This window comes from Cavia porcellus, unplaced genomic scaffold (genome assembly GCF_034190915.1).
Source record: "Cavia porcellus strain 051 isolate PalLab524CR breed Dunkin Hartley unplaced genomic scaffold, mCavPor4.1 scaffold_1, whole genome shotgun sequence".
Classification (NCBI taxonomy): Eukaryota; Metazoa; Chordata; class Mammalia; order Rodentia; family Caviidae; genus Cavia; species Cavia porcellus.
Window position 1 is genome coordinate 174,972,404 of NW_026947484.1, and position 24,352 is coordinate 174,996,755.

At 37.7% G+C, this 24,352-nt stretch overlaps 1 protein-coding gene across 1 annotated transcript; it reads left to right on the forward strand.

Annotated features, from left to right (window-relative positions):
- Positions 1 to 1,763: 1,763 nt before the first annotated feature.
- Positions 1,764 to 24,039, forward strand: Zfp37 (ZFP37 zinc finger protein). Its single transcript, XM_063260627.1, has 4 exons — positions 1,764 to 1,971; positions 6,680 to 6,806; positions 7,106 to 7,240; positions 21,387 to 24,039. The coding sequence occupies exons 1-4, from the start codon at positions 1,939 to 1,941 to the stop codon at positions 22,883 to 22,885; spliced, it is 1,794 nt and encodes a 597-aa protein (XP_063116697.1). The 5' UTR covers positions 1,764 to 1,938; the 3' UTR covers positions 22,886 to 24,039.
- Positions 24,040 to 24,352: the final 313 nt, after the last annotated feature.

Here is a 24,352-nt window from a genome sequence, read left to right on the forward strand (position 1 = left end):
AGTATATTAAACTAAAGGACACCCGTAGAACTGGTAAAACAATTCTAGATGTAACTGTGAAGGTGTCTGAGAGAACACAATGTCCATGTATTTAATTACCATGGTGAGTGGGAATCATTTAATCTGTTTGAGGGCCTGATAGGAAAAAAAGGCAGAGGAAGAGTGAATTCTTTCTTTTTCTCAAACTAGGACTTTGATTTTTTTTTCTCTGACACTGAAGCCTTTGGACTCTGGGACTTACACCAGTCCTCCTCCATCCTCCACAAAGGCCTTCAGACACTGAATTATACCACTTGGTTTCCTTGTTCTCCAGATAGCAGATGAAAAATTGTAGGACTTTTCAGACCCCACAATCCTCATCATAAACCTCCTTATATTGTATCTATCTATTTATTCTGTACATTCTCTGGTAAATGCTCGCAAAGACTGCTGGGTTCTCTGCTCCGTTTTGCACAAAATTGAAATCAAGATGTTGGTTGGGTTGTATTTTACTCTAGAGATTTCCTTAGAGAAAGCTATGCTCCCGTCTGTCTCAGTTCATTGGCAGATAATATTTCCTTGCAGTTGTAGGACTCAATCCTTTGTTGCTTTGCTAGGTGCAGGAAAAACCCACTCAGCTGCCAGAGGCTGCACTCCAGTCCTTGAATGTGGCCTCCTCCATACACTCTCCCACACTTGGAATCTGTGACTTTGAGCAAGTTCAAGTCTCTTAAAGGTTTATCTGATTATAGCTCTGACGTGATATTTCCTCAAGTCACAGCTTTCTTCTGCACCAAAGAAATGGGGGCTGTTGAAAAGGTATGTAATACCAGAGGACAGGGAGAATGGGGGCCATATTAGAAGTCTTACTATGATATTTCATTTATAACACAGTTTGTAGGGTCCTAGACTGATGCCAGAAGACTAGGAAAAAACGTTGTGATTATTTTAAAATAAATAGAAAACATCACTGTGATCTTTGGGACCACATAAAAATCAGGAACTAGGGAACTAGGCAGAAACTGTCCTTAAGACAGACCATCTACGAGAGTCTTACGAGCTCAGTGAATAAGGAGTGAGAATTACAGTCAGATTAAAAGACTGAGGACAGAGTCAGTAGATGCAACCACTAACCTCTTCATTCACCCTAGTAGAAGGTGCAAAGCAGGCAGGAAAATCTGTATGCCCCACAGCAAGGGAACACAGGCTGCCTGAGTCTCCCTGCCTGCGCCAGCACCTAGCAGCACCCCAACAGCACATGCTTGATTAAAAACTTACTAAATAATTGTTCAGTGAATGCAGTGCACATGTGAAAGAGCATATCAGTAAATTATTTTTGCTCCAGCTGCTTGGTTATCCTGTTGAAATCTCCCCCACCAAACCAGGGCTCTAACGGAGGAGTGGTGTATTCACTTGACCTGCTGCTGGATTTATCAAATATGCCATAGATTAACAACCTCTCCCTATAAAATAATATTGTTTGTCTGATCTGGCTTTTTCTCTCCAATTCTTTTATCATTATTGCTCTCTGAAGTCCACACTAGGTACAGAGATTCCGGAGTTTTCCCGCTGTACTGACTTAATGAAGAAAAACAACTTTAGATTCTTTAAACAGAATTATTAAGGCGAAACACAGGAGCCAAGGCTGAGGCAGCGAGAACTTGAGCAGGCGCCGCTGGCTTGTGTGGCGCTGCTCCTAAACCACCTCAGGGACTCCTCTCCGCCTCAGAAGCCGCTCCCAGTGCTCCTCTCACCCCAGCTGTACGGCAAAGCTCTCCCAAGATGGCCGCACCCACAGGCACCGTGGGAGCCGCCATTGCAGCTGCGGCACGACCGCGGTCGCTCTGGTGGTGGGCGCCATATCGGCCTCCAGTTGCAACAGGATCCTGACAGAGCCAGCGATTGTGGACCAGAAGTGTGGGAACGGCCAACAAGGTCGAGGCCGGGCATCTGCCCGAGATGGCTGCATCTGAATCCGAGTGCAGCGGCGCGGTGAGTGCAGTAATGGGTCGGGGCAGTTTGAATCTCAGATGGTCAGTAATTGGCAGGTTTCCGTAGCTTGTGAAGGTAACATTTGGGAATTGCTGTCGCCGAGGGAGAGTCTTTGGGGAGGTCAGGGTTCCGAGGGATTTGGGCCGGTGCCAGGGTAGGGGTGTGTGGAGTCAGGGATGGACTGCTGATTTTGAGGGATCTGCGCAGATAGTGATGGCTGAAGCACTGACAGGTCAGGATTGGGACACCTGGGGGATCCGAAGTGGCATTCGTGATGTGTTAGAGGTTGGAAGATCTGTGAGGCTTAGGGATTTAGAATGTCAGTGGCAATCTGCGATTGCAGGTACCTGTGGAGATTAGAGACTGGACTGTGGAAGGGGGCAGTGTTGAGGAGTTCAAGGGGCTGGACAAGGAGAGCTGGAGAGGACCAGACCAGAGGTTGAGGCCTTGGCGGGTCAGTGACAGTACTGTTTGTGGAAGTCTGATTGGGAGTCGCTGAGAGTCAGGGATTAGTGTGCTCAGATGGGTATGGGGGAGCCTGGGTATAGGGTGGGATAGTGGCTTGTGTAACCTAGGGAGTCAGTTTTGAGATGTCTGTGGATATAGCAGAGAATTGTAAGTCATTTGGGGAGAAAAGATGATCAGTGATAATTAGGTGGTGTTCACTGAGCTTTTAGTGATGAGGTGGTTTAGTAGGAGCTGATGATTAAAGGTCCTCTACTGTTCTGTGATTTAGGATCCTGAAGGGACTGGGGATTTAGGGATTGCAGTGTTTAGTGATGGAAGATTTGTTAGGGATCAGTGATTGAAGGGTTCTGGAGATTAATGATTGATCTGTGATAAAACTATTTGGGAAATAGTAGTAGGGTTCCATAAAGTACTGGAAGTTTGCAAAGGTTAGTGGTTGATGAACATTTGGATGTCAATGTTTGGAAACCTGTAGGAACATACTGTAAAATGAATACTTATTTGGTGCCAAGGAGTGTTTTAAGTGCTGGATACACTAGGAACAGAGCCATAATCTCTCCCTCTATATTTTTGCAGTCTCACAATAGGGACAATCAAAAATAAACAAGATAATTCCAAGCAGTAGTAAGTACTATGAAGAAAGTAAAAGAAATAACGTAGAGAGTTATTAGAATTAGGGAGTGTATGATTTTAGCAAAGTTAGTCTTGGAAAACCTTTGTAAAGAAATGACAATTAGGCTCAACATAAATGACGACAAGGAGATTGCCATGCAGAATTTTGAAGAAATAGTGTTGAAGGTAGAAGGAATACCAGGTTCTAAGGGCTTGAGGTAGGAGTGAACTTGGTGTGCGTAAGAAACGGGGAGGATTAATGTTGTTGGATCATATTCAGAGGGAAAGTAGAAAGATGTGAGGTCAAAATGATAAGATTATCAGATCTTAGTGACTAGCATCAGACTTTGAATTTTACTATAATTACAGTGAGAAAGTATTGAGAAACTATGGAATTTAAGCAGAGGCCCTCTGGTGTGATTGATATTTAAAAAAAAAAAAAACACCATGCCCACTCTGAGAAAGATGGACTGCAAAAGGTCAAAGTAGGTACAAGAAAATCAGTTAGAAGCTTACAACAGTAGTTAGAAGGAATAGTTGACAATGGTTTAGAGTAGGTTGTAGCGGAAAGATGAAATCAGTTTCAGAATCCATCTGGGTATAAGCTTGTAGGACTTACTGATAATTGATATGGATCATAAAGGAAGAGGGGAATCAGGCTTTATATCTAGACTTCTGGACTCAGGAATGGGATGGATGATGATTCTATGTTCTGAGAAACGTTAGTAGTGTTGAAGACCAGAGTGGTAAAAGGAAATGAGAAGGGTTCATGAAGTGATTCTGTTTTACCCAGTCAAATTGCTCAGTATATATCCAAGTAGAGATGTTGACTAGCCATTAGATATATGATATAGAACGTAAGAGTGGCCTGGGCTAGGGAACTGTATTTGAAATTTTGCAGGATAAAGATGATAGTTCAAGATTGACTCACATCATGTAGAAAGAGAAGGCAGATAGGGGAACAAAAGAGGTATAAGGATGAAACCTGAGTCACTTTTGCATTCAGAGGACAAAAGCCAGAAGGAGAATGAGGTATGGTCACTGAGATAGGAGGAAAACTGTGCAGGTACGGTATCAGAGAATCTTGGAGAAGAATGCTTTTCAGGATAATGAAAGTAATCATCATATGCTCTTATGAGTTCCAAAATATGACCGTGGAGAACTTGACTTTGCTAAGATGTAGCTCAAAGATTATTTCAGTGGATTAGAGTTCTGTCAGGGGGGTGATGAAAATAAAATCCCATTGGATTGAGTTAAAGATACTAAGGTAGAAATAGAAAAGATAATGATTATGGAGAGTTTTGCTGGTAAAGGAAGGAAAGCAATGCACATTAAATGGGGAATGAAGTCAAGAGAGGGTTTTCTTTAAATTAATAACATTAACGCAACTTTCAACATCACTGGAAGTGATCCCAGGAAAAGGGAGAAGTAGATGATATAAAAGAGAAAGAGGTAATTGCAGGGAATTACCTCTTGAGAATGCAGCTGGGGCTGGGATGGAGAGTGCAAATAGAGAAACTAGACTTAGGTGAGAGAAGAAGGAAAAATTCTTTTCATTTCAACAGAAGGGAAGGTATACTTCATGAGGGTTTGGAATTGGTGATAGCACAGCAAGGTACTTCTTGTTTGAATTTATTTTCTTTTTGAAATATAAAACAAATTCATTAGCTGAGAGTGGCAAAGTAGTAGTTTCAGATTTGCTTAAAGAGATGATTTGAGGTGATCATTCTGGACAAATGAAAGGTTCATTTCCTCGGGATAAGTAGTAGTGAGAAAGAAACTACCTCTTGGGGTGAAAGTGGGCAACTATGGGTTAACAGTACAGCTAAGCTCCCTGTGAAAGCTGGTGGTTATGATCATAGTTATGTACAGAGACAGTTGTACTATGATGTCAGCAGAGTAGAATGGCCCTGGAAAGTCCTGCTGGAGATTCCCATTCCCTCTAACCACTGCTCTGCTTCTGTTCTGTAATCATTTCAGTTGGTGTTGCTCAGCAGTGAGACATTTTCCTGTAGAAACAACATAAAAGTAAAACCAAAGCCTTGTTCAGTGCTCTCAGGAGGTCACCTGTAGAGATGCTGGCTTTGTTGAATTGGTCCTTTTCAGTCCTTAGCCAATCAGGCTGAAAGTCTAGCTTAACTGTTGCCTTTAGACTACATTTTAGATGTATTGCCAAAACTCACTTCTGGAAGAATGAAACATATCCCATATGACTCCAATGGGAGGGGTCCCTGGAATGCTTGTGCTGATTTTGTCTGGAATTCATCGTGTGATGATTAGCTGATTTTGTTCTGAATTCTTTTGCTGTAATAAATCTTGAATCTATGAATACAGCCACATGATGACTCACATTAAGTCATTGAATCAAGAGAAACTAGTGGTTAAAGTCTGGTGATAACTCTAAAGGGATTTTGAAGATGATTTGAGAAATAGTTCAGGTAATCATTTACCTCATCTTCAGATCCTGAAGTACATAGATCATGGGAAATTCAAAAAGACAACTTCCACTTGAGACTACTCCAAAGAAGCAGGGTCCTCAGGTTAATTTTAGTTAAAACAAACAGGTGACAGAAATGGCTAAAGAGGTTGACAGGGATTAGTGATGCATGCATGATTGGTGGCCTGCAAGGGTAAGAGATTATCTTTAAGTGTCAAATAAACATATTTAAATCTGTATTATTGGTATCAAAATTCTCCAATAGCTCCTCCACTCACTTGCATTATTATAAAGCTTCATCATGCTTTAGTTTCCCCTCTGCCTCCAACTCCTCCCAGTAACATTCTTTTTTATTTTTTTTATATAATATTTCTTGATTTTAACAATATTGTTATGACAGTTCCATAAGCAGATTATTAAGGTACTTAGATTGAACTAGACATGATACTGGCTTTACTACTATTCGGAGCTTTGTCATATATTTAGTCTTTCTTAAATTGAGATTTTATTCTGATTGAATTTTTCTTTTAAAGATTTCCTTTTTCCTCTTTCCCTGCTTCTCTCCCCTTTCCTCTCTCACTCTTTCTTCACATCTAAAGCATGTAGGTAGTGTAATTTCTGTATCTGTTCATTCCTAAGATGTTTTACTTTTGCTTCTAAGCAAAATTATTTTTCAACTGATTATAAAAATCAAAAGTCTTGATTCTTTTACATTAAAACTCTGTAGTGTAGATACTGCTTCATAGCCTTTAGTTATCTATTGTTATAGAAGAGAAGATAAAGACTTTGTCCCTCCCTTTCACCTCTCCCTCCCTCCTTTCTTTCTCTCTCTTTCTTTCTTTCTGTCTTTCTTTCTTTCTTTCTTTGTTTCTTTCTTTCTTTCTTTCTTCTAATATTCATATGATTTTATTCTTTTAAATAAATACATTTATAATAGGAAAATATGTTAGTTTTTATTTCTTTTAAAAAGTACTTCATTAGGCAGAGGATAGGTATCCTATAGACCAACAATGGCAAACCTTTTAGAGTGTTTGGTGATAACAAACAGCTAGTGGCAGTGTGTGTGCCACTGATACACACCACTGCTATAAACCATGTAGTCAGCAGTGAGTGGTCAAGATACAGACAAATTATCTTGTCCAAATCATTCATAGAATATGGGTAAAACTGAACAGGACTATGTTATTACAGGGATCAGTGACGCTCAAAGATGTGACTATGGCCTTTACTCAGAAGGAATGGGAGAAACTGGATCCTGCTCAAAGGGACTTGTACAAGGATGTGATGCTGGAGAACTATACCAACCTAGCCTCAACGGGTAAGGACAGTCCCTTGCAGTTCAAACTGTGTTCATTATGTTGATTTCTTCCTGAAGTCTTTAATGAGTTTGGCTTCGATTTTTAGGGGTCAGAGAGGTTTAATCTCTTTTGGGTACAGGACAGGATATTTGTACCACTGTCTCCAAATAGAAGGTCTACTCAGTTGAAGGACATGAGCTTCTACATTGTGAAACTTCAGGAGCTATGTATTCTTAAAAGACCCTGAAGTGCAAACAGTAGGACTTGATTTCTGAGATTATTGTTCTAACACTAAATTTCTACCATTTCCTATGAACAGGGTATCAAGCTCCCAAACCAGACATGATCAGCAAGTTAGAAAAAGGCGAAAAGCCATGGTCAGGGAAGAGGAAAAGACCCAGTCAAACCCATCCAAGTAAACTAGCAAGACCCAAGCAAACAGGAGCCAGTGGAAGTAAGTTTTTGGTTTCTTGGTGATATCTGAAATTCTTCAAAGAATTATTTATTCTTAAATTCTTCTTAAAGACCACAGACAAGTTTTTCTTACCCAGGAAATAGCAGTGGAAAGATATAATAATCTCATAGGGAAAGAAGAATTCAAAGTACAAAGATTTCCCAAGCTTGGAGATTCTAGTATCTCTTCGTTCTATGAATTGGCATATAAGAGGTTCTCATGTGGGGTCAACTCTACTAGCAAGCCAGTGTTGATTATGGGAGTTTGATTATATAATTCCTATCAGTCAGCTTAGACTCAATTTTGCTTTTTAAGGAACAATCTCAAATTCCTCAGTTTACTGAGGACCTAAGCTGGAAAAGTATTTCCTCCTTGGCAAATTTTGGTCTCATAGCAGAGGGAAAAGGGAGTGATGTAACCAACCACATGATAGCTTTTGAAGTCACTGCTTATAACAGGGTTGAAATCCCTTCCAGCTCTCATTTTATTGGTCAGCAAAAGGCATCTGGCCACCACTGAGTTCAACAGGCTAGGAGTGTATAATCTTTCCATGGAGAGGGGTGCTGTAATTCAAATGGTCATGCATTAGGGAGGAACTGGAAGGGATTTTCCTTCCATAGGGTACAATAATACAATTCATTATACCATTCAGATTGTGACAGGGAAAAAGGTGGAAATCAGAGCTCTATACCTTCAGTACCAGCCCTTCAGATGCCTGATTTCTCCATGTAGTATTATTTCCTTTACCATGTGCTCCATTGCTCAGCTTGCAGATGACCTCTTAGCACTTCTCGTAATCTTATTCCTATTTACCTTATCTAAAGCAGTGGGTATTTTGAAAATTCTCTTTTCTTTATATGCGTAGTTTTCCTCTAACCACATTTCAGTTTCTCAAGGCATCAGGTTATGTCTGTATATATTCAGACATGCTTAGGTCTGTCTTATTTCCATGTATCTTGGCATGATGCTTCTGCCCTTGCTGACTTTCTATCTGTCTCCTCTGACTCTGAAATGCTCCAGGCCTATGGTCTATAACACACTGCCATGTTCATTTTCTCCTTATCCCTTAGAGTCAAGTTCTGCAGAATCCATGCTTCTGTCTACATTTCTGACTAAAGTTACCACTACTTACCTTCTGGTGCATACCTGCGCTTCTTGTCCACCTAATTACACCACTTTAAATATATCATATCCTCTCTCTCTCTCTCTCTCTCTCTCTCTCTCTCTCTCTCTCTCTCTCTCTCTCTCTCTCTCTCTCCTTCTTACTGGGGATTGAATGCAGGACCTTGTGTTTGTCCAGCAGGTGCTTGTGCCGCTGAGCTAAATCCCCTGCCTGTATCCTGTCTCTTAAGTGCTTCTTTACTACTTATTCATGATCTTTTCCTCCTTTTCACTCGGCTGAAGTGTCCCTAAGGTTTTGTCTTTTACTATCTGTTCTTTTTTTCTGTCTATCTTAAAAAGATCTTTATTATGCAAATGTAAACTCTTGATTCTACACTGGTGACTTATAATGAACATCTCTAATTCCTTTATAGACTCCTGTTTGCTCTGCTTATAGAACAATCAAACAGCTTTTAGAACAGTGTATTTGTTAAGGTGTTAGAAATTGAAAACTTTATCTTTATTTATGAATTAAGAGTTTCCTTTCACCTTTCCTGTTTTATCAATGTCTACTCTCATCTTCTATTCTGTGTCCTACAGGTTACCATACTCTCCTCACTTGCTTTTTGTTTTGTTTTTTATCAGTTCTCACATCACACAAATGTTCATATGATCTACCACGTCTTTTAAAATTTTCTTGGATCTTGATTTGTCTAAATTCCCATGAACTTCCTGAGACAAGAGAGACCTATCCTTTAAATGACAAATCAACAGGTTCCAGTGGAGTTTCTGAGCCAGCTGTTAATGACTACAGTTTTGGCCACCATGACTTTTCTTCCTGACGCATGGTGTTACAATGGAAAAAAGCATAGTGACATCTTTATCACTGCTAACTTTTCCTGGGTTCAGGTTTTTATGTACTTTTTGGAGATACTTTAAGAAAGGAATATTCTGTTCACTCCAATGATTTTCTGGGCCTAGTGAGTTCCACACTTTAGTTTCTGAAGTAAAAGTTGTTTTAGCTTAAAATCCATGTTTCACTTGCTATCTCAAATTCAAGAGAAGCTTCTAACCCTAATCAAATGCACTGCCAGACTCTACTCTCTCCAGTGTGACCCTGTTATTGTATCAGTTCTCTAGTTCAGATTTTCTTCCTTTCCCTCATGTGAATTTTTCTTTTAGTGCATTCTACCTTTTTTTGATAAGGGAAGATGTCAGCTGTGACTGGCCCAACCCATCATAAGAGATTCTTTTAACATGTCAAGAAGGCTTTGAGTTTTTTTTTTTTTTATTTAAAGAGAAAAACAAAACTAAACGAAGCAAGACAGTAAAAGGCTAGAAGCAACACAGAATTTCAAGAGAAAAAAACATACAGTAAGAGTTCACCAGTTAATAGATCACACATTATCAACTCACAAACAGCTGTCCAGATTACAAAATTAAAGCATACAAAGTGGAGATTAATACAGTGATATTGCAGTCAGTTCTGTTCAATGATCCAAGAAAAACTCAGCAATATGGTTCCCTTTCCTACACATTTAAATAAACTTGCAGTTATATCCTTGAGATCACTTTCCTTCCTCTTTTTTACACTAACAATCGCGCATTTTAGTTTCCATTACTTCCACAATTTTTTTTAACTTTTTCTTTGAAGAGGAAAAGAAAAAAGATTGAAAAAAAGGCCAAAAAACAAAAAACAAAACAAGACAGACCAAAGAAAAACCCAATGTGACAAAGCAAAACAGAGTCATTTAGATCAGGAGGATGGACATAGCATAAAATGAAGAAAAAAAAATAAATAAATAAAAAATAAGATAAAAAATAAAAAAAATAAGGGGGGGATTACTAGGTGATCAACAATGGTTACCATTATGCCTCTTGTTATCCTAAAAAGAGTAGCCTATATCAGCTAGTATAAAAGAATTGAACAAAACTGTACATAAGACCAATAAAACCACATTGGAGAGCTTACAGGATTCCAAAGAAGATAATAGTGAAATAATAATGGGCATCATAGAATATCTGGTTGCCTTCCAAATGGTTGCCTGTACCCTCAAACTTGATGCTATTAAGCGAAACAGAATATAATAAAATCAGTCAGAACAAGATATGGAGAACACTACAGGGGTTCAAATCAGGTTAATAGGGAAACAAAAAAATTTACTATAATCTATCGCAATATTTTTAATTTAATTTTCCCTTAGTTAAAAGATACTAAGAAATAAATTAATTTTTTTAAAAAAAAGGGAAGAAAAAGGTGGGGAGACTGAGATAAAAAAAAAAGAACGTGTCAACATAACAACACCGGTCAGAATCGAAAAATTTAACCATCATTGTGTTTCACCCCCAGATAGCTTGACATTAATAGTAGTTACCATAGTGACTCTTTCCTTGAAATATTTGAGTCTAACTTCGTATACTATAGCATCAAATTTATCAAGACAGTGTGAGACCATTCAAGAGAATGAAATTGTTGCAGGGAATTTAGAACCAGCTAGCAGAAACCAAATATGAATTTCTATATTATCTCTTTGTCTATAACAAACTTGCTTATACTATCACATACATTAACATATAGTAAGGTACCACATGTTAGAACCAATGGAAACAAATGAACAAAAACTTGATGGGGCTTCAAAACAGGATGATATTAAATCAGCGCTAGCTATTACGCTCTTATTCTCTTCAAAATAGTCATTTGTAGTATCACAGACAATAATATAAAAACACCCAAATTAAAACCATTCCAAGTAATGAGTGAAAACATTATATGGCTTCAAACCAGTGTGACAGGGAATCATGATTACCATGTACTTTCATGTATTCTTATCGTTTCTTACACTAGGGAAACTATTCGGTATTTATACCAGTGAGTTTGATTTATTTCACTTATAAGTATGGTCTCGAGCTGCATCCATTTATTTATAAATGTCTCAATGTGATCATTCTTTATAGCTGAGTAGTACTCCATTGTATAAAAATACCACAACTTTTTTATCCATTCCTCCGTTGATCAACACTTAGGTTGTTTCCAAGATCTGGCTATTACAAATTGTGCTGCTATAAACATGGGTGCACATATATCATTGTGGTATGATGCTTTCAGTTCTTCTGGGAATATGCCTAGGAGTGGAATAGCTGGGTCAAATGGTGCCAGTCCCAGCTTTCTAAGAAATCTCCAGACTGATCTCCACAATGGTTGCACCAGTCTATACTCCCACCAACAGTGCAGGAGAGTTCCTTTTTCCCCACAGCCTCTCCAACATTTGTTATTGGTGGTTTTCTTGATCTTGGCCATTCTTTCAGGAGTGAGATGAAATCTCAGTGTGCTTTTAATTTGCATTTCTCTAATGACTAGTGATGCTGAACATTTTTTCATATATTTATTTGCCGTTTGTATTTCTTCATCTGAAAATTGTTTATTCATCTCTGATGCCAATTTTTGGATGGGGTCTTTGAATTTTGGGGGTCTGATTTATTTTAATTCTTTGTATGTTTTAGACAGAAGTCCTTTGTCTGAGGGACAGTTCACTAGGATTTTTTCCCAGTTTGTGGGTTTTCTTTTCACTATGTTAAAGATTTCTTTCGATGTATAGAAACTTTTTAATAAGATGTGATCCCAGTTATTGACTCTGGGAAGTATTTCCCATGTGGTTTGAGTCTTGTTCATGAATTCTCTACCTACCCCTATGTCTTCAAGGTTTTTACCCAATTTGTCTTCCAATAGATTTAGTGTTTCTGTTTTAATATTTAGATCTTTGATACATTTAGATTTTATTTTAGTATATGGTGACAGGCATGGGTCTAGTTTTAGTTTTCAGCATATGGAGAGCCAGTTTTTCCAACACCATTTATTAAAGAGACTGTCATTTTTCCAGTGAACCTGTTTGGCCCCTTTATCAAAGATGAGGTGGTTGAGTGTGTTTGTAGTTGTGGTTGTGTCTTCCAATCTATCTCATTGGTCTTCGGCTCTGTTTTGATTCCAGTACCATGTTGATTTTACTACAGTTGCTTTGTAGTATAACTTCAAGTCAGGGATTGTGATGCCTCCTGCCTTTCCTTTGCTGCTTAGAACTGTCCTTGCTATTCTAGGTCTCTTCTGGTTCCAGATGAATTTTAGGATTTATTTCTCGAGATCTATGTGGTATGTTGATGGTATTTTTATTGGGATTGCATTGAATCTGTAAAACAGTTTTGGGAGAATGGCCATTTTCACAATATTTATTCTTCCTATCCATGAGCAAGGGATGTCTTTCCATTTCCTGAGATCATCTTCAATTTCATTTTTCAATGTATTATAACTTTCCCTGTATAGGTCTTTCACTTCTTTCGTGAGAGTAATTTCTAAATATTTCATTTTCTTGGTTGCTAGTGTGAAGGGTGTGGCTTCTCTTATTTCTCTCTCTGTGATTTTGTTGTTATTATATAAGAATACTATTGATTTTTGAGTATTGATTTTGTATCCAGCCACATTGCTGAATTTATTTATTATATCTAGGAGTCTTTCAATGGAGTTTTGAGGGTCTTCTTTGTAGAGTATCATATCATCTACAAATAGAGATAATTTAACTTCTTCTTTTCCTATCTTTACACCTTTTATTTTTCTTTCATGTCTAATTGCTCTGGCTAGTATTTCCAGTACTATATTAAATAGGAGCGGTGACAGGGGACATCCTTGTCTTGTGCCTGATTTTAAAGTAAAGGCCTTCCATTTTTGGCCATTTAGTATGATACTGGCTGTTGGTTTGTCATAGATGGCCTTTATTATGTTGAGGTAAAGACCATCTATTCCAGTTTTCTGTAAGGTTCTTGTCATAAATGAATGTTGTACCTTATCAAAAGCTTTTTTGCATCTATAGAAATGATCATGTGATTCTTACTTTTGACTCTATTGATATGGTGGATTACATTTATTGATTTACGTATGTTGAACCATCCCTGCATACCTGGAATGAATCCCACTTGGTCATGGTGTATAATCTTCTTGATGAATTGCTGCATCCTATTTGCCAATATTTTATTGAGGATCTTTGCATCTGTGTTCATTAGGGAGACTGGTCTGTAGTTCTCTTTTTCAGTTGGGTCTTTCTCAGGTTTTGGTACTAGAGTAATATTTGCTTCCAGGAATGACTTAGGAAGGAATGCTTCCCTTTCAATTTCATTGAAGAGTTTGAGGAGTGTCGGCATTAGGTCCTTGTTGTATTTCTTGTAGAATTCTGCAGTGAATCCATCTGGGCCTGGGCTCTTCTTTGTACGTAATGACTTAATTACATTTTCGATTTCATGAATAGAAATTGGGTTATTCAGCAGTTTTACTTCTTCTTGACCTAGCTTTGGTACTTCATATGCTTCTAGAAATCTGTCTATTTCTTCTGTGTTATCTAACCTTTGAGAGTAGAGGTTTTTGATATAGGTGTTGATGATCTGTATTTCTCTTGGGTCTGTAGTGTTTTCACCTTTTTCATTCCTTATTGCATGAATTTGAGCTTTTTCTTCCCTTTTAAAAATAAGGTTGGCTAGGGGCTTATCAATTTTATTTATTCTTTCAAAGAACCAACTCTTTGATTCATTGATTCTTTGTATTGTTTTCTTAGTCTCTATTGCATTGATTTCTGCTCTGACTTTTATAATTTCCTCTCTTGTTTTGGCTTTGGGCTTGACTTGCTCTTCTTTTTCTAGCTGTTTGAGGTGTAGCATCAAGTTATTTATTTGTATTTGTTCTGTTTTCCTGATGTGGGAACTCAGTGCAATAAATTTCCCTCTAAGGACAGCTTTCATTGCAACCCACAGATTCCGGTAAGTTGTATTTGTGTTTTCATTTGTTTGTAGGTATTGTTTAATTTCTTCTGTAACCCACTTATTTCTCAAGAGTGTGATATTCAATTTCCATGTTTTTATGGGATTTTTGCAGTATCTTTTATCATTAATTACTAATTTCATAGCACTATGACCTGATAACATGCAGGGGATGATTTCAACTCTTTTGCATTTCTTTAAATATGTTCTATGAGTTAATATATGGTCTATTTTAGAGAATGACCCTTGTACTGCTAAGAAAAATGTGTATTCTGTTGTTGTTGGGCGGAATACTCTGTATATGTCTATCAATTCCATTTGTTCACAGGTGTAATTCAGTTCTTTTATCTCTTTGCTGATTTTCTGTCCTGTTGATGTGTCCATTGGTGTCAATGGTGTGTTAAAATCTCCTATTATAATTGTATTACTGCTAATTTGGTTTTTCATTTCTGATATTACTTGTTTTATATAATTGGGTGCTTTGGAATTTGGTGCATATATATTTAAGATAGTTATCTCTTCCTCTTGAAGTTTTCCCATAACCAGTATGTAGTGACCTGCTTTGTCTCTTCTGATCATTATTGGTTTGAAGTTCACATTGCCTGCAAACAGAATAGCTACCCTCGCTTTTTTTGGGGGTTCCTGTTGCATGAAGTATTGTTTTCCATCCTTTGACTTTCAGTCTGTGAGTATCCTTTTGGGTTAGATGGGTTTCTTGTAGACAGCATATGGTTGGATTTTGTTTCTTGATCCATTCTGCCAGTGTATTTCTTTTAATTAGTGCATTGAGACCATTTACATTAATGGTTATAAGTGTTATATATTGGTTTATTAGTGACATGTTATATTTCTGCTGTTGCATCTTTATCTTTCTGTTCTATTTAATTGTCTGCTTTGTTAAGTGGTTTTTTCTTAAGTGTATCTAGACTGTCTTTCAGTATTCTTCACAGGATTGGCTTGGTGATCATGAATTTCTTCAGCTGTTCTTTGTCGTGGAAGTATCTTCTTTCTCCATCAATTTTGAAGGACAGTTTTTCAGGGTACATCAGTCTAGGTTGGAAATCATTTTCCTTTAGGGTCTGAAATACTTCACTCCATGCTCTTCTTGCCTTTATTGTTTGTGTTGAGAAGTCTGCTGTTATTCTGATGGGTTTTCCTTTATAGGTGATCTGTCTTTTATCTCTGACAGCTTTTAATATTCTATTCTTTTGTTCGATTTCTGGAATGGTGATTATTATATGTCTGGGTGTAGTTTTATTTTGGTTATGGCTATTTGTGGTTCTATATGCCTCATTGATCCTGATGTCAGTTTCCAATTTCATGTTTCGGAAGTTTTCAGCAATTACTTCTCTAAATATCCTCTTGACATCCTTTGTATTGTCTCCTTCTTTTTCATTTATCCCTATCAACCTGATGTTGTTTTTCTTTGCGTCATCTTGCAGGTGTTGTATTGTTATTTCTTGATTTCTTGTTATTTTTAAAAGATCTTTCCTTTCCTGTTCTCTGGCTGCAATCTTGTCTTCGAGGTCCGAAATTCTATCTTCGCATTCATTGAGGTGGCTTTTACAACTTTCAGTGTTGTTTTTGATTTCCTGTATATCTCTTTGCATCTGTTTTATATATTCTGTTTGTTTCTTATATTTTTCATCCAGAGATTCTATCCTTTTGTTTAGTTCCTCCCATTTTTTAGCTGTGTCTTCTTTAGATATGTTCAGCATCTCCTTCATTTCTTTTATTATTTCTTCTTTTACCTGATATATTATTTCTAGTTTGAATTCCTTCAAAGCTTCCCAGAGCTGCTTCTTTATTTCTATTACTATTGTTTCAGGTATTTCAGGTATATGGCATCTATTTTCTTCTATGTACATGGCTCCTAGGCTTTCTTGGGGGGATCGGTTGGGTGTTTGAGATTGCATTTTGGTCTTTTGTTTTGTCATTTTCCTATATTACTGTGTTTCAAGTGTTGTTTCAGAGTTTCCCCTGGTTGTGTTGTAAATTGACTCTTACGTCCTGTGCTCTTGGGAATTCCTCTTGTAGTAGTTCCCTCCTTGGGCAGCGGAGCCCTTGGATTAAAAGAGGCTTGCCAGGCTCCTCTCAGGTAGACCTAAAGCTTCTTCAATTTGCACAGTTTCAGGCCTGGATGGAGTCACCTCCGCTCTGCTGGATGCGCACCTTCCGGCCCCCAGTGGTGGTAGTTGGGCCCTGGGCGGGAGAGGTGGCAGCAGGGCTGGCCTCTGCTCAGCTGGATGCACACCTTCCAGTCCCCAGTGGTGGTGGTATGGGTCCTGGGCGGGATAGGCGGCAGCAGGGCAGGCCTCCGCTCAGCTGGACGCTCACCTTCCCGTCCCCAGTGGTGGTAGTTGGGCCCTGGGCGGGAGAGGCGGCAGCAGGGCCGGCCTGCGCTCAGCTGGATGTGCACCTTCCAGTCCCCAGTGGTCATAGTATGGGCCCCGGACAGGAGAGGCAGCAGCAGGGCCGGCCACCGCTCCACTGGACGCTCACCTTCCGGTCCCCAGCAGTGGTAGTTGGGCCCTGGGCAGGAGAGGCGGCAGCAGGGCCAGCCTCTGCTCAGCTGGATGCGCACCTTCTGGTCCCCAGTGGTGGTAGTTGGGCCCTGGGCAGGAGAGGCGGCAGCAGGGCTGGTGCCGCTCGGCTGGATGTGCACCTTCTGGTCCCCAGTGGTGGTAGTTGGGCCCCGGGTGGGAGAGCGGCTTTGAGTTTTGATCCTTTTACCCTCAAAAGAATTTGCCCTCATCTTCCCCATCATCCGTGGCGTTGGAGAACCTGGCCTTGTCATGATACTTAGGAGGAGATTCTGTTACACTTTTTCTCCTAGGGTGCTGCATCTCACAACACCTCCTAAACACCTTCTACTAACACCTTCTACTCCATAGAAGCTGATCTCTTAAATGTTCATCATTAAAGTGATAGTATTTCCTGACTGTCTGTTCATCAAGTCCAATTTGTACTTTTTCCTATTTTCCCTTTACCACAAGAGTGGCTGTTCACTTTTTTTTCTTTGCTTTTTCAGATTGTGGGGACTCTTTTAGTGTTTTTAATTCTCACTTTGAAGCTTTATCTGCTTTGCTATACATGTAACTGAAAAAGACCACCCCCAAATGGCAGCCTTAGTTCTTAAATTTATAGGTTTACACATATGATATCCCTGTTTAGCTAGCACAAGTGTTATTTCAGCCAAAATTTCGTCCTTTTTTTTTATTGGTGCCAGAGATCGAACTCACGACTGCCTGCTTACAAGGCAGGCGCTTATGCCACTGAGCTAAATCCCCAGCCCCTTGAGCCCCAATTTCCTAGAAGAAAAATATTATTGAACCACTTAAGGACTGGTATTTACCACTGTTCAATAACTGCTTTCAACCAGAAGTTGGATCATACATTGTGAATATGTCTGCCTATACCTGTGAGTATGGGTGATGGTCTTAGAGAAGGGAGATAGTGTTGAGAATATGATTCAAAATATGTAATTCTGTAATGTATAGGGTAAGAATGTGAGCAGCTACTTTGAGGTGGGGATAGACTTAGCATTTAGAATTAGCAGTGGTCATGACTAGACGAGAACAAACTGTTCCATGACAAACTGTTGGAGTGCATGTGCACTGTAAATCCAGATGCTGTGGGGTTTGTTTGATGAGCTCTTTTCTGTGAATTGTATCATTTTGTAAAGTCATCAGAGAACTGAGGAATTGTAGGGTACTGCTGCTGCTGCTACTACTACTGTATCTTCTTCTTCCTCCTCTTCCTCTCCTTCTTCTTCCTCTTTTCTTCTTCTTCCTCTTCCTCCTTTTCTTCTTCTTCTTCTTCTTCTTCTTCTTCTTCTTCTTCTTCTTCTTCTTCACAACAAATCAGTAGCATTGGAATAAACAGCAGTGGAACACCTTTTTCTGTTTATTTCCTCAGTCATATATTAGTTTCCTTAGTAGACTCATTTTCTTTTCTGGTTTACTTTAGATAGCATTATTAAACAGGAATTCTGATTAGGTCATGGGTGTATTGTTGGGGTCTTGCAAACAAAAGGAAAACAAAATGTCATACATCCTAATGGCTGCTGCCTGGCCAGCATAAACAAGCAGCTTTTATTGATTTTTTTTTATTTTTTTACTTTTTTTTTGATTTTTTTATTTTAAAGAGGATAAGATTAAACATAACAAAATAGAACAAAACAGATCATAAGGAAACAATTTAAAGAAACACAGATTTCAAAGCAATTCCACTGCAGATCTTCACTGTCTATCTTATTGTCTCTAGTTTTCTTCCAAATAGTTGTCCCCATCTTCACACACAGTGAATACATAATGAACATTATAGAACTAATCAAATCATTACAGGATGATGAAGGCCTTTTAGGTCGTCAAGACTTGACACTGGGGAAGTCAATAATGACTGCCATAATGTCTCTCATTCTGTTTGTAGAAGGTGTCCTCATCTTTACGTATGCTGAAATTGAACATAAGAAACTAGACTAATATCACTCTGAACAGTGAATAATAGTATTTCTAGATTTTATATGATAATGCTACAGGATTAGCATTGGGTTTCTTAGTGTCTCTTCTTCTTCAGAGTATCTGTTCATTACATCTTGTATTATATAATCTGTTCCTGTAAATAGTTTAAAAATTCTCCCCATGTGTGAATTTCTACATGTATATCTATCCTTTCTGTATTATAGGGAAAACAGATCATAACAAGCTAACAAAACAAATTCCTAGAAAAAAATGAAATGAAAAAGACATATAAGACCACAATATTAGGTGATTTATAGTAATTACTATGCTTTCTCTTGTTATTTTCAATAGAATTGTCTACATCATCAGACATAATATAATTGAACATAGCGTTACATGGCTATTTTAATAAAAACACAACTTTGGAGACATTGTAGAACTTTGCAAGCAGTTAATAATCAAACCAGAATGAGTATCTTTTACATCTTGTCATCTTCAGAGTAGTTGCCTCTATTCTTAGACTTGCTACTATCAAGCACACCAAATTAGGATAAAAACAGTCAAGGCAAAACAGCAGTCTAACAAACCAGCTTCAAATAAGATCAGTCATAATAAGACAATGTGTGTAATACAGGGTTTCAGTTTAAGTTAATAGGAAATTAAGGATAGTTACCATGGTATAACCTTCTATTTTTGGGATAACTGTCTGTGCCCTCAAATCTAATATGAGTAGACAGACCGGAACAAAATAAATTCAAACTAAACAGAGTGATAAGACTACTGTGACTTTTAAATCATGATACACTATTAACAATGTCCTCTGCCTGCCTTTTTTAGACAATTTCTCACTTTTCTCCTTCTCAGGATGCTTTGTATGTTTTGGGTTCCACTAGGTCCTTTAGTTTTTAGATTAGGGGGTCAACCCATTATCTTTCTGAGTGTTGCTCAACCTTTTTTACCTCTGAGCTTGATCTTGAGCTGTACTCCTTTACTTACTAAAGCCACAAGGTTTTCCTTCCTTCCAGCTGTGTAGTTTTACATGGCCCAAAAGTGTTATAACTTTCCAATCTATTTGCGACAAGCAGCTTTTCTTGAGATAAAGAACAAAGAAACTCAAATTGCACAATCTTAGATTATATAACTTGTTTGCTTCTTGTCCTTATAGGACCTCATGGTTTTACACTGGGGTGGGGGGAATGTTTCAAGGCCTGCACTTTTTCCCAAAACATTGTTGACTGGATGTACCTGGGACAAAATGGAGTCAGTGTAGCCTCTCTACAGTGTTTCTCTTATAATCTAAGGGGAGATACTTTAACCAGATCTTACTAGGAACTGGAACAGGGAGCTAGGAGGCCACTGGGAATTAAAGTACAAGTGGTGTATTTAAGCATATAAAATGTTATATTTCTGCTTCTCTATGTGTATGTGCTTCATTCTTTGTCCTGAGGAGTTTTTGGTCATATAGTGAATTTGTGGCTTTACTAGTGCTTGTCTTGTATAATTTTTAAAATTTAAGCAGTGAGTGGAAACCCAATGAAGTTAAATTTATTTTGATGATATTGAGAATTGGACCTCATACATGCTAGGCAAACACTCTACCACTAGTTAAACCCCCAGGTGTTTTAAATTCTTAGTTTGACATAATTTCTCATTAAGTTTCCCATGCTTGTCTCAAGCTTGTAATGCTTCTCTATCACCCTCCCAAGTAGCTGGGATTACAAGTTCTTGCTACTGTGCCTAATCAGAGTCTGCTACATTTTTGAGAGGAAGAGTCTCATTGGATATATTGGATTGAACCAGATGTGTTTACAACTGAATATGGAGAGGTAGAGTAATATAGTACAAGCCATGGGCACTAAATATTATGCATAAACTGGTATTTTTTAGATCTGGGCATCTATGGTTGAGGAGAGATTCAGAATATATTGGCTATATTCCCAAGGTCTTTTAGCTTCATTTATTCTCTGATTAATATTCTTGGCTTAGTTACTTTCCTCATTGCTGAGACAAAATACTGGATACCCAAAGTTAGAGGAGGAAAGTTTATTATAGCTCGCAATTTGTAGTAGTTTCAGGTCTTGGTTGGCTGGCTTCAAGGCAGGGTGGCATGGCAGAGGGCCATCACAGAGAAGAAATAGTTCATGCTGGGTAGAAGGCAGCAAAGAGTGAAGCAGAAATGTAGAGACCTCTTTCTGCTCCCTATATTCTATCCAGGCTACATGCCCTTAGGGTGGATAGTACTCACATCCAGCTTAGGGCTTTCCATTATCCACACCCAGAGCTATGCAGACTTTTTGGTACTGGGAATTGAATTTAGGACCTTGCACTTGCCAGGTAGGTACTTGTACTGCTGAGTTACATCCCCATCCATACCCAGAACTATGGAAAACCAGTAAATAGATTAATTTAGTAATCAAACACCCTTGATCACAGCATCACACACTCCACATCTAGCTCCAGATCCAGTCTCTGAAAAGTCCTACGTATGACCACCTCAGGTTTTATGGGGAGATCTAGATACGAACTATAGTAGTCCTTGTGTTTATTTCATCTTTGATCCAAGGTTTCAGGGTCATATTTTTAAGCAGTCAAACCTGTTTCTAATCACTGTTAACAATTTTATTTCTTGGCTTTACTGCAACATTTGTCTCCTCAAATCTAAGATGATATAGACATTTCTTCATGATAGTTCTTTTCACCTCATAGCAAATTATTTCTAAATCTTATAATGAAGTTATATGAATGTTTGAAAATTCATGAGAATATATCATTAAATTCTATTTTAGAAGTTCATCAAGATGACCAGCTAAAGAATAATGAGAAATCTCAAGACAAACACATTAGGGAATGTGCATTCCAGAAAACTCCAACTAAGAAGAAAGGCGGTGAGTGTATTTCATTGGAGAAAAAAAATGTGAGTACAAAACATAGTCCTTCACAGAAAAAGTTTAAATTTGATTCACATGGAAAGGATTTGAAACAGAATGTAGACTCACTTGGTCATGTAAAAAACTCTGCAAAAAAGAAACCTGATATTGCTAAAGAACACAAGAAGGCATTAAAGCATAGCTTATCTGATACAAAGAAAGACAAAAATCAAACTGGAAAGAAACTTGATAAATTATCCAACCATACTTCTGATAAGTGTGACAAAACTCAAACTGGCAAGAAACAAAAGAAATTATATGATCATCATTCATCCTGTACTAAGAAAGACAAAATCCAAATGGGAGAGAAACATGAGACATCATCTGCTAAGACTGAAAAAATTCAAGCTTCTGTGAAACCCTATGAGTGTGATCAATGTGGCAAGGTTCTCAGCCATAAACAAGGACTTATTGACCACCACAGAACTCATACAGGGGAGAAACCATATGAATGCAATGAATGTGGAATTGCCTTTAGTCAGAAGTCTCACCTTGTTGTACATCAGAGAACTCACACTGGAGAAAAGCCATATGAATGTGTTCAATGTGGCAAAGCCCATGGTCATAAACATGCCCTTACTGACCACCTAAGAATTCATACTGGGGAAAAGCCCTATGAATGTACTGAATGTGGAAAAACTTTTAGACACAGCTCAAACCTTATCCAACATGTGAGATCTCATACAGGTGAAAAGCCTTATGAATGTAAGGAATGTGGAAAATCTTTTAGGTATAACTCATCTCTTACTGAACATGTGAGAACTCATACAGGTGAAATACCATATGAATGTAATGAATGTGGCAAAGGTTTTAAGTATAGTTCATCCCTGACAAAACATATGCGAATTCATACAGGTGAGAAACCTTTCGAATGTGATGAGTGTGGGAAAACATTCAGCAAAAAGTCACACCTCATTATACATCAAAGAACTCATACAAAAGAGAAACCTTATAAATGTGATGAATGTGGAAAAGCCTTTGGACATAGCTCATCTCTTACTTACCATATGAGAACCCATACTGGTGAAAATCCCTTCGAATGTAATCAGTGTGGGAAGGCCTTTAAACAAATTGAAGGTCTTACTCAACATCAGAGAGTTCATACCGGGGAGAAACCATATGAATGTAATGAATGTGGGAAAGCTTTTAGCCAAAAGTCACATCTCATTGTACATGAAAGAACTCACACAGGTGAGAAACCATATGAATGCAATGAATGTGGAAAAGCTTTCAATGCAAAGTCACAACTCGTTATACATCAGAGATCCCACACAGGAGAGAAACCCTATGAATGTAATGAATGTGGGAAAACCTTCAAACAAAATGCATCACTTATCAAGCACATGAAAACTCATTGAAAAAACTCATGAATGAAATCAGTTGTGGAAATCTGATAATGGAAAACTGTTGTGTTTAATGTTAGAAACATGTATTCTAAACTTAGAGAATATTAGGAAACCTCTAACAAGTTCCACTTCATGGTGAGAAGTCACACCATGTTATACATTAGAGAATTGAATGTGGACTTTCATATAGAAGCAGTGGATAGAAATAAGAATTGTAATGTGGGATCAAATACTTTACAGAAAAATTTTCAAAAAGTAGATCTTAACTATATAGTCAGGCTGGCCTTAAAGTCACTGTGTAGGCCATGCTGACTTTGAATTTGTGGTAATCCTCCTGTCTCAGTTTCCTGAGTGCTAGAAGTATAGACATGTGCCTCCACACCCAGCGAAAATATTCCTTGAAAAAAATTATAAGTGATCTACATGTTTAGGTTGAAATACAAAGCTTTAAATGTTGAGTAATCAATACAATAATGAAGCAAGTTGTATCTACTAGCAATTTGGGTTGCTTAGGTCTTGTGTCCTTCAGCACCACATTAGAATTGAATTTTCGTATTTGTATATTGCTTTGTATGAAAAGTGTGGTCATTTGTATAAGCCTCTTTTATATTGTATCCATATTTTTTTAAATTAATGTCTAAATTGGATTCTACATAGCAGCAAATAATTTGTATTAATGTAAAAGTAAACAGAAAATTAAGAAAAAGTAAATAAAAAAACTGCTAAAGATGCAAATGTACTGGTAGTGAGTGTTTAAAAATGGATTAGTGAACCATGTATGCATTATGTTCCTATTTTTGGCTGAAAGGACATATTTTTACCTGTCTCTTTGCGCGTGTGTGTATATATGTATGTATGTATAAATATATTTGTATATGAATAGATTTTGTTTAAAAAGTCCAGAAGAAACTTAAACAGGCACAGGAGTATGGAAGTATTGTCTGGGTTGGGAATGAGACCTCTTTTTTTAGTATATTGTTTAAATATTTATCATATATGTGTATTTATTTTCACAATTAAAATATTTTAATATGCATAAATCAACACTTTAAGAATATCACTGAGCCAACTTTACAATGTCTGACAGATTACAAAAGTTTCTGTGCTTTTTCATGAATGATCATGAATCTGAACTATATGGCATTAAACTTGTTGAATTCACAAAAGACTTGTCAAACACAAGCCCATTTATTAACATAATTTTTAAAAACTTTTTCTTATTTTGAAGGTAATAAAATACAACAGAACAAGACAGAACAAAGCCAATTGAGACAGTGTAGTGAAATTGGTACAGTACTTCACAGTAGGTTACCAGGATAACAGTAATAGGTATCACAAGTATATCTCGTTATCTTCACAATAGTTGTTCTTTCAATCAGGTATAGCAAAATAAAATGAAATAAAGAACATTATAGAACTTATCAAAACAGAGTATTGAATAGAGCAGTACCATTAATCAGAATAAAGCAAAGCAAGTGA

What these genes read in the sequence shown, in the direction of transcription:
- Zfp37 (XM_063260627.1), top strand. Translation starts at nt 1,939, where the DNA reads ATGGCTGCATCTGAATCCGAGTGCAGCGGCGCG. An exon ending in TACCAACCTAGCCTCAACGG is followed by an intron (nt 6,807 to 7,105) that starts GTAAGGACAGTC and finishes TCCTATGAACAG; the next exon opens with GGTATCAAGCTCCCAAACCA. An exon ending in GCAAACAGGAGCCAGTGGAA is followed by an intron (nt 7,241 to 21,386) that starts GTAAGTTTTTGG and finishes ATTCTATTTTAG; the next exon opens with AAGTTCATCAAGATGACCAG.